This window comes from Tupaia chinensis, unplaced genomic scaffold, assembly GCF_000334495.1.
Source record: "Tupaia chinensis unplaced genomic scaffold, TupChi_1.0 Scaffold000085_1, whole genome shotgun sequence".
NCBI classification, from domain to species: domain Eukaryota; kingdom Metazoa; phylum Chordata; class Mammalia; order Scandentia; family Tupaiidae; genus Tupaia; species Tupaia belangeri.
Window position 1 is genome coordinate 850,678 of NW_006159547.1, and position 11,475 is coordinate 862,152.

An 11,475-nucleotide genomic window follows, 5' to 3' on the forward strand; every position below is an offset into this window, starting at 1 on the left:
CAGTCACTTAAACTAAGGTTCCTGTTACCTGCGGCTTAGGTTTAACTAGTTTGCTACAGCATCACATAGAATTCAAGGAAATACATTACTTACAGTCAGTCGCTTATTATAAAGTATACTACAAAGGGTATTGATGAGAGCCAGAAGGGATCAATGAGATGCATAGAGCAGATCCTATGGAAAGGAACTCAGAGTTTTCATGCTCTCTCAAGACATGTCACCCTCTGTGAACCTCCACATGTTCAGCTATCCGGAGGCTCCCGAAGCCCAGTCATCCTGGGTTTTTAAGGAAGCTTCATTACATAGGTATGATTGGTTAAATCATTAGCCACTGGTGATTGATTTAACCTTCACTTCTCTTCCTTTCCCCAGAAAATTTCTTGTTTGTCCTGTGACCAGTCCCAATCCTGAAGCTACCTAAAGGCTGCCAGGCACCAGCCATCTCATGGAATTACAAAAGGCACTTAACTCTCCAGAAAGTCCAAATATTTTAGAGACCGTTCATCAAGAAATGAGATACAGACCAAATAAACACACACACACACACACACACACACACACACACACACACATTATAAATCACAGTATCACAACTGAATAAGTGAAGAAATGTCATAAGCTTTTCTCAGTGAGTTCCATGTTCAGATGCCTATTGCCATTTGTTGGTTTACTCTGATATACAATAGCAACTAATACACATGTTTTACTAATAAGACAGACCCAAGCAACAGTTCATACATCGTCATAAAAACCCATCAACCTTGAGGGCTATATTTCTGAAAGAAATATGCTTGGCAAAACTAAAGTTAATAGGATCAATATCTCCTATCTCCTAAAAACATTGTATTAACAGAAGGGAAAAATTAATCAATAAACTGTCATTAAACACAGTAAAAAATGGATGGAACAGAGATTCCAGAGGGTAGCCATGTCTAAAAGAAACATAAGCCTTGTAAACCTACTCTGATAAGTGAGGTGTCATCTACAATGAATCTTCACTTTTCATGTAATGTTACTATAGTGTTCTAACCTACTTAGATAAATTTTTACTACAGGCTTTTAATTAGGAAAATTGAATTTTTTTTCTTATTCTGTCCACTTTAGATTAAAATAGAATATCTTTCAGGCCAGCCCATGGCCTGGTGGTTAAGAGAGCCAGATCCTACACGGACAAATGCACAGTTTAAATCTAAGCCCCTGAGGCTTAGAAAACATACTGAGTGCATGTGCATGCATGCCCCCAAATCTAACAGGATGGATAAAAGGAGGAGAAGGGGCTACGGTATGACTGTGCCCCATTTGGGGGGAAGGTGCTGTCTCCTCTCCCTCTCTCTCTGTCTCCCTGTCTCCCTCTGGTGAGCACATAAGCCCACTGGCAAAAACAAACAAACGACTTAAAAACAGAATGTCTTCAAATTGTGTACATCATTGTTTTATCTCCAAAAATTCTCTGCTGTAGAACTGTTCCAGATTAAAGGAGACTGAATACATATAACAAGTAAATGTAGTATATAATACTGGATTGGAAGCAGGAAAAACAAATGATATAAAAACCATTTTTAGGACAACTGACAACATTTTGATATGGAATGTAAATTCTATGGTAGACAATAGTATTAGTCAATAGCTGAACTAATTAAAGTTCTAAACATGATCATTATATCATGGTGATGTAAAGGAATGTTTTGAGCGAACACCAGATGGCATATTGGTTATATCACTGGAGTCCCACATAGTCTACCATGGTTTGAGTCCCAAACCCAGCAATTTAAAACTTATGCTAGAGGGAACAGCAGTTAGTGTAATAGCTATGTCGCTGGACTCTCATGTAGTTGACCATGGTTCAAGTCCTGGACCCAGTGGCTTAAACTCATGCTGTACACGTGTGCATGTGTGCCCAAGATCCCGGAAGGAGAATGGAGGAGAAAAGGTTGCAGCGTGGCCATCCCCCCTGGGAGGTGTTCTCTCGTTTTCTGTCTCTCTGTCACTCTCTTTCTGGCGAGCACACGCGCCCTATAGAAAAAAAAAAATTTAATGCTAGATGTGTGTGCGTGCATGTCCAAGACCCTGAGAGGAGAATGGAAGAGAAGGGACTGCAGCATGGCCATTCCTCTAGAGGATGATTTCACTCTTTCTGTCTCTCTGTCTCTGTCTGTCTAGTAAGTGGTATGCAAGCCCTATAGCAAAAAAAAAAAAAAAGGTCTAAAAAAAAAAAGAATGCTTTGTCTTCAAGTCACATACACACTGAACCATTTAGACATAATTGGGCATGATGTTTACAACTTACTACTAAATAGATAAAGGAAAGTAATAGTTTAGATTTGTTTGTGATATGGAAGTCTCAGGTGAAGAAAGAAAGAAAACAAAAGTGACAAATGTTAATGCATAAATCTGAGTGAAAGGTAAATATATATAAATTATTCCTAATATTCTGGCAATTCTTCCATAAGTGTATAATTCTTTTTAATAAAATTTAAAGAATTAATTTTATTTATTGTTACTATTATTTTAATTTTTCTATAGGGCACATGTGCTCACCAGAGAGAGAGAGAGAGAGAGAAAGAAACAAGTAACCGGGTCTAAGACTCAAACTGCAGTTGTCCATGTGAGTCTAGTGCCCTAACCAGCATGCCACCTGCTGGCCCCAAGTTTGCAATTCTTTTAAGGTGAGAATTTTTAAAAGTCTCCATTAATTTTTAGCACAGTCATAATACCTAATCATAAACTATTTTCACTGTTCAAATTTACAGTTGTTAGGCCCAGTCATGGTGACACAGGCTGCTAAGATGCTATGTCCCTAGGCTGGAACCATAGGACCACCTGGGTTTGCTTTCTGGCCCAACGTAAAGGTCAGATATGGTGGTGTGCTCTTGTAATCTCAACTACTCAAGAGGCTGAAGTAGAAAGATTATGATATCCAGGTTGACCTGGGCTACTCAGTGAGACCATATCTGAAAGAGTTGGTAATGCACAGTGGTGTCACCTACAGTCCAGCTCAGAGGCTGAAGCAGCAAGGTTGCAACACAGCAAGACCCTGTCTTAAAGAAATAACACCAAGTGGCTTTATGGGCACATTCGTCCATGTAGAAGGTAAAGAGACATACTTTTCCATACTATTATATAGGATCTTCCATATAGGGAGGAACATTAAACATGAAATAGTTTTATAAACTTCAATGGCAATGTCATGAAAAGTTTTAAAAGTATTTTTGAAAACATATGCCTGTACATATAAATATATGGAAATAATTTCAGGGATACCCTACAGACCTTTCACAGTTCTTTGTGGTCTTGGACCAATACACAAAAATTTACTAGACCTGGACAGAATCTATTTCTTCAGATTCCTCAATTCATGGAAATTTAATTTTGAAGAAAACATTTGGAAAATATCAGTCCATCTGTACGTTTCCTACAAAAGTGAATTTGCCTGCTTGCACCAAGTAACCAGGTAAGTTAGTTGCAGAATTATCATTGTAACTCAGGCCTTTTGACTTCCAGAGCTATCCTTCTTGTTCTCTGCTATATCATTATTCTCTTTCATGTAATGGGGAAAAAAAAGGGCTACTCATAATAATGTACATTTAATGGAATTTCAGTCTTTTATTAGAATCTTTAAATAACAATTTAAGATGCATTCCTTTTTGAAAGAGCTGATTGTTCCAGTGCATATGTTACAATTATTAACTGGAAAAAGAATGATGAAAGATGATCAAAAATTCACAATACATTCTTTTATATACCTGAATTTGTGCACTAAATATTTTAAGCTATATTTTTAAATTTTAAATTTTCTAAATTTTTAAAAATATGTAAGCCACAATCCCTAACATGTGCTTTGTACTGAGAAAATGACTTAGATGATGGAAAGTTTCCTTTTTTTTTTTTTTAAAGTTGCTAGAGGGTGAGTGTGCTCACTGGACAGAGACAGAGAAACCAGAAGAAGAAAAGAGAGAAACCCGTCTTCCCTGAAGGGGATGACCACACTCCAATCGCTTCTACTCTATCCTCCTCTCAGGATTTTGGATACATATATCACACATGTGCCAAAGTGTTCTTTCTTTTTTTCTTCCTTTTTTTTAAGAGAGATTTTTTTCTATAGGGAGTGTGTGCTTTCCAGAGAGACAGAGGGAGATGGAGAGATAGAAATAAAAAAAATTAACCCTTGGGGGAATGGCCATATTGCAATCCCTTCTTCTCTAATGTCCTCTCAGGATTTGGTGCATGCACACACACACACACACACACACACACACACACACACACACACACACCTAGTGTGTGTGTTTCAAGCCACAGGGCCCAGGACTTGAACTGCAGTTGACTACATGGGAGTCCAGCAATGTAACCATTACTCCATCTGCTGGTCCCCAGAGTGTTTTTCAAGCTGTAGGATACAGGACTTGAAACACAGTTGGTCATGTGGGTTGCCTTAACCACCATGCCACTGGAAGACCTAGAAAGTTTCTTTTATTTTCATAGAAAACACTTTGGGAACAGCAGTTAATGTAATGGCTATGTTGCTGGACTCCCATGTAGTTGACCATGGCTCGAGTCCTGGACCAGGTGGCTTAAACTCACACCGGGCACGTGTGCATGCGTGCCCAAGATCCCAAGAGGAGAATGGAGGAGAAGGGATTGCGGCGTGACCATCCCCGCTGGGGGGTGATTTCTCACTTTCTGTCTCCCTGTCTCTCTCTGTCTTTCTGGCGAATGCACGTGCCCTATAGCAAAAACCTCTCCAAAAAAGAAAAAAAAAAAAAAGAAAACAGATAATACCTTCAACCCTATTAATTTTAAATAAACTACAGAGTTTTTTTTTCTAACTTCTATTGTGGTATGTTACTGATTTAACATATAGAATCTTGGTATTTCAATAAATAAAGCAATGCTGTTAAATAATATAACTAGAAATGCATAACAAAGCGATAATGGTGATAAGTAAAATGTTTGATGTTCCTTTTCAAATAGTACATGTAGAAAAATATATGAAATCTAATGATCCTCATTATTTGAATTTCAATTAATATGAAAACCTGTCTGTATATATTTTAAAGTAACTTTTTAAACAATAATTTGTATTACATTTCTACTTCACATATATGGTTGTACATCCTGTGCAGTAAAGTGTGATTTTTAAAGCATTGTAAAATTTGTAGTAATATAATCAAGAAAGTAAACATATCCATCATCTCTAACATTCATTATTATGTTATGTTGTACACATTTGAAATTTGCTCTATTGGCTGATACGTGATGCATATTAAATTATCAATAACATTCTTGGGAACCAGCAGTTAGGGTAATGGCTAAGTCGCTGGACTCCCACGTAGTCGACCACGGTTCGTGTCCCAGACCCGGTGGCTTAAAACTCACGCTGGGTGCATGTGCGTGCATGCCCAAGATCTCAAGAGGAGAATGGAGGAGAAGGGATTGCGGCATAACCATCCCCCCCGGGAGGTGATTTCTCACTTTCTGTCTTTCTGTCTCTCTCTGTCTGTCTGGCGAGCGCACGCACCCTATAGCAAAAAGCTCTCAAAAAAAAAAAAATATCACTAACATTCTTTACTACCAGAGTCTATAACCCATTCCATTTGTTCACATGCACTCTTTTGCAGGTTAACCAAATTCTCCTCATTCCCTCACCAACCTCCTCTTTCCAGTTTCTGTTATCATACCCTCCCCTCCACTATTTTGAAGTACATTTTATTGAAAACTCCTCTTCAATCTGTAAATGGTAGATCCAAGTTTCAACTCTCACAGTGTAAGTTATTAAGGACAGAAAAACAATCTCTTACTCTCTTCTGTCCAAGTCAAGCATGCAAAGACTCTAAGGACAAGAATAAATTAGAGAAAAAAGAATTACAATGTGACCACATCCTATGCCCCATGACAGCAGTTCTCTCTTTTTCTCTCTCTCTTTGTCCTTCTAGCTCTATCTAGTGAGGGCATGCACCCTCTTGCAATAACAACGACAACAACAACAAGAAGAAAATAAAAGAAAAAGAAAGGTAACGGGATAAAAATGCAGAAACCTAGGCCCCATTCCAGACATTCAGAATTAATCACACATTTTTAAAGGATGTCTGAGTGATTCATATGCATAATTTAAAAAGTACTGCTTTAAATTTAATTGGGAGAAGGTATAGGACAGGAGTGAGTTGAACTGATTATATCTGTATTTTCTCACCTAACTAGATATGTCACAGTACCATAATACAATATTATATTCTATTTGTCAGGCACTCTGTCAGGTACTCTTATATTTATTGTCATGTTTAAATATCACAACAAATCTATGTGATGAGAACTGCTGCTGACATTGTACAATGCTAAACTGAGCTTTTCCCAGATTAAGTAGATAGGGCAAGTTTACAAAGACGGTAACAGATAAAACTTGTGCACTTAATCATATGCCTAGCATATGGCTGTGTGGAGGGAGATCCGAATTTTCCTCCCAACTTACACAACTGCAGTGGAAAATAAAACAAAACATTTATCATTAACCCTAGATAAAAAAAAAAAAAATCTTACAGTACCTAAGTCTTAAATAGTCTCCAATTTCAAAACTCTCTTTATCTGACAATCCAAAAATTTGTGATTTTTAAAATGGCAGAGAATGCACCAAAAAGCTTTGGATAGGTATAGGTACTGGCTACTCATAAACCAAATTAGTTTAATTTAATCTCTATTCATAAAAATATAGACTGTGTTATTAAAAATGAATTTTAAAACCAAGAATGTTCTGATGATCACATATATATGCATTAGAAAACTATTGACATCTATTTAGAAAGATGTATGTCTCCACTTTCCTTTCTTAAAGAAAGGAAAAGAGAATCAGGTATTATAAGTAAATATTTTAACATTTTCTCTTTAGTTACTGCTATCCTTGAGAAATTATAAAGCTAACAGCTGCTCTACTTCACAGAAATGGTGACAGGGATCAAAATTTGAGCAAAAAGTAAAGGAAATACTACAGTGATTTTCCTATATTCAAGTTCATAACTAATATAATTAAAAATAACTAACATAAAACTACTGCTTATATGTGAAGTACTGTCACACAAAGATTTTATTTTAAGAATATAATCTAATCTTAACCATTAAATAAGGGTCAGTTTTATTCAAATGAGGAAAGACAGAATTGCTATGTGTTGGCGCCAGGATTTAAACCCAGGGAGGCTAGCTCCAGTTCTCATGGTTTATGTTGCATAATTTTAGGAAAAGCTTCCTTTTATCTCCTAGTATATTTAACATATTTCATATTCCCTTCCTTTTCGAGATAGAATATAAACATAATTTTATCTTTGAACTCTTTTAGAGATGTATATGATCATCTCTATAGTCACACTGACTTAATAGTCTTATAAGTGAGATAAATGGCTTGGGTTTATTTGATCAATATAGATGAATTATGCCTTTAGTGCTTAGCCTCTAGTTTGTTTTTATTTTTTTAAAACCTGAAAGATAAACCATACTGTAATTTGTTTCCTTGCACCACCTAGTGGATTTAAATGACAATTGCGGCGGTAGTATAAATGATTACAAATCAAATTAGATGGCAACGTTTCGACGGTATCTAAGAAATTGCTCCTACGTTAAGATTTCCGATCACAACACAGTAATGCAAGCAGTTACTGTTTTGTGGGTTTTTTTTTTTTTTCATTTTCAGGGGAAATCAACTTTCATTAGAGAAAGTTAAAATCTACAAGCAAAATAACATAAAATAGTATCTTTCCAGTCTTTTCACAGAGAGAACGAAAACCTAGTAAGAGTTCATCCCTTCCCGCAGTCTCCCTGTATTAAGAGGCTCCCTAGGCAGCTGCGCGGACCCACCAGCCCCGCGAGTCTGCGCGACGCCAGTGCGCAGGCGCGCTGAAGAGCGGAAGTGGGGAGGCGGGGCTAGGCTCGAGCAGGGAGCGGAAGAGGCCCGGGCGGCTCGGTGAGGCGCTGATACCGTTTCGCGGTGAGTCGGGGCCAGACGCACCTCAAAGGCCTAGAACCTGGGAGACACCAGAACAAACGGAAAGACTTGGGGTTTCCGATCAGTCTTCGCTGCTGCTGCTTCTACTGCCGCGGACGCCTCTCTCCCCGCCGCCGGAGGACACGGCCTTGAGAGGCCTGTAGGCCTAGGCGGAGCCCGACGTGTTGCTGCCGTGAGTAAAACGAGCGCCCTCTCCACAGTCGTTTACAAATTAAAATGGAGGAAATTTCGTTGGCTAACCTGGATACTAACAAGCTAGAGGCCATCGCTCAGGAGATATACGTAGACCTGATAGAGGATTCCTGTTTGGGATTCTGCTTTGAGGTGCACCGGGCAGTCAAGTGTGGCTACTTCTACCTGGAGTTCGCAGAAACTGGTAGCGTGAAGGATTTTGGCATTCAGCCAGTGGAAGACAAAGGAGCTTGCCGCCTCCCTCTTTGCTCCCTTCCTGGAGAACCTGGGAATGGGTCTGATCAGCAGCTGCAACGCTCACCTCCGGAATTTCAGTAGCTGCAGCATGGGAGAGCCTGAGAGTGACCAGGACAGTAACATAGACTGGTCCTGTGGCTTGGAGGAATAAGCTAAGTAGAAAAAGAGTCAGACAAAAGTCCCAATTCCCTTTGAAGAGCCTAACAGTTAAAATTCCAAAGTGGAGAATTTAAGATTTTGGATCCTGAAGTGTATTACCTGGAGCCAACTTTTGGAACGCTGAGCAGAAGTTGCACAGCCTAAATACCATGCAGTGTGTGTTGATCTGTGAATACACCAGGATGTGCTCAGGATCTCTATACTGCCCCCAGTGCATGGGTGAGCAGTTCTGTGCCCAGCATATAAAATTCTTTGGTTCCTCAGCTTTTCTGTCTGCCTGAAGTCAAGGGCTTCCCGGACAGTTTGGACATTATTGATGGTCAGGCAGTAATTAGTGGACTTCAGTAAGACTTTTGATCTCTGAGCCTCCAATTTGGGCTTCTCTGAGACAAACGAAAGTCAGGTATGACATCTGGATATTCACAGTTTTAATTTGGGAAAACTAAGAAAAATAATTCCAGTTGAATTTGGTAGGGAAATTCTGTGGCCTTGACTCCAACAAGAAGAAAAATCAGAACCATCATTTTCCAGAGGTCCAGCATTTACATTGATTCCAACGGACTTGGAGGAAAGGTCTAGCCTTTGACTGAGCAGAGCCTCTTCATTGCCTTTTTACCCAGTGGCATAGCCTTGGCAAGTGGACAACGTGGTTGCCCAGACAGGCTCATTCTTTAGTTAAGATCCCTGGGTAGGTAGGAGGGACTTCTGCAACTATGCACGATCTCTCAAAATGCAAGATTCAGATCTGGATGTATTATGAAATGGATCTAAGTTTGGTGGGGCAGTCATTTCTTATTCTGTGTTACTGGTTATCTAGCCAGTTCGTGGTCTGGCTTGGTCATTACCTGCCTCCCACCCAGAGGCAGTCCTGAGCTATAGAAGAGCATCATGGCTGTTCAGGAGAGTGATTTGAAAACTGAGCCCAGAGGGGACCTTTTCCAGCTGCCCTCAATAATGTAAAAGGATTAGTGCTAGGAGCCAAGGAGTAGGACTGGGTCATCTGTCATCTGACTGTGCAGCATCCTGTCGAATGCCTCTGTTCCTTTGGTTAAGCAGTTCAGAGCTCTCCTATGGTGAACATCAGACTGTCTCCACCTTTTCTGCCCTTCACAGGGGACAGTCCTTTCCACTTGGTCCCATTTGGACCCTGACATTAAGAGCATTCCTTTTGTTGCTGAAAGTCAGGGAAGGACATCCAGAATGGCCTGGCTTCAGAAAATGGGATAGGAGAGAATGGGAAATGAGAGCTACATATTAAAATTACCCTCTACTCCCTGAGTGAGGGTTTATGAAGTATAGAGGGGTGGGAGCCCCGGTGAGCGGAATGGTGCTGCTTTATTTGAAATGTTTTCTTACCTCATTCTGTGCCCAGTAAGGGGCCCAGCCTCCAGCCTCATCTGTCTGGCTTGGCCACTTGTTCCTCCTGTCCCCTTCTCCACTGCCTATCTGGTGCAGTTCATGACCCCAGGTGCTGCTTGCCCCTCCAGCTTTCACATTGACCAGTTTCAATTCATCTCTCTTAGTGCTCCCATTTCTGAAGCCTGCCTACTTTCCTTTTCTTTGGCCACCTCTTAAATTGTTTTGCTTTTTACCGTTTTTGTGGAAGAATCTTTGTAGTTCTCTATGTTGGGATTGAAATGGAAAGAGAACTTAATTTGTACTTAAAAGGCAGGGTTATGCCTAAGCATTTCTTCTCTATAGGACTGCCTTGCTAGTGTGCCCTTCTGCTCTGTCTTACTTCATAAAGAGGTATTTTCCCACCTCTGTTTGGATACTGCCTCTTAGGCCCTAAAAAGAGCAGTAAACGCTGACACACACAGAGATGGAGTTGGTCCTGATCCACTTTCTCTAACCCTTGCCCTGCATGTATCTTTCCTTATCTTGGAAGGAACTATTTGGAATATGTGGAATGACTTGGAGCATATACTCTGGAGGGTTAAGGAAGCCTTAGAGATTTGGCCTTGAGACTATCTATTATTGCCTTCTCCCTCTATAGTCGTTTTAGCCATGGTTGATGTCTCCTTACAGATTGGTCTTCAGTCACAGGATTGTGATAATTTAAAAAATAAACCTTGGTAAGTTAAAATAATTTGGTATAACTTTGCTTTTGACTTTTTATAGGCATCTTCTAAGAGGATGCAGAGGGAAAGGAGATAATTTAAGTGAGATTCTGGCTTCCAATATTTCAGGAGCAGTAGAGGAGAAAGGCCATTGTCCTATTCCTTCAGATAGGGAACTCAAATTGTGACATTACTGTTTCTTTTCTGGACTTGTCTCCTTCAGGTTAGAGGAAGAAGAAAAGGGAAATACTTTTTTGAATAATGGTTTTTCACATTACCTCCCTCTTAGTTTTTCACTCCCCACCATTAGGGCTACAGCCTCCTCTCCTAGATGGGTTTCAGGTGGCTCCCCAACAGGTGCCCTGAGATGACACACTTCTTTTGGGGAGGGAATGCTCCCTACCATATAGTTGACAGTGGTTAGGAACTCTCCCTTTCTCTACTTTCTATCCCTCTTAACAGCAGAATTCCTATCTTTCCCTCCTCAAGTGTATTGATCACCCTGTAATCCTATTATGTATCTGAGTGTGTGTGTGTGTATGGGGAAAAGGGGATCTTTAAAATTTCTGTGGTTTGTGGCTTTTTCTTCCATACATTAGTTCCCACCACCGCATGCCCAGGGGCCACTGCCTGGCATTATCGCATGCTGGGATCATTGGGGGAGGGTAGTGAAGCTCACCACTGATATTTGTTTTGGAGATCTTATTTTTGCATAGTAGTCCATCCAATACAGGTAGCCTACTAACTGTGTATTCCCCTTGTCCCTATGGCTGCTGGTGTAAATAAACTGCATTTCCCCATTGGTAAATAGTAATAATAAAGAAAATTTTAAAAAATGAA

At 39.9% G+C, this 11,475-nt stretch overlaps 1 protein-coding gene across 1 annotated transcript; it reads left to right on the forward strand.

Annotated features, from left to right (window-relative positions):
- The first annotated feature begins 7,895 nt into the window (after nucleotides 1-7,895).
- Nucleotides 7,896-11,475, forward strand: ATXN7L3B (ataxin 7 like 3B). The gene has a single exon (XM_006142843.2). The coding sequence runs from the start codon at nucleotides 8,204-8,206 to the stop codon at nucleotides 8,495-8,497; it is 294 nt and encodes a 97-aa protein (XP_006142905.1). The 5' UTR covers nucleotides 7,896-8,203; the 3' UTR covers nucleotides 8,498-11,475.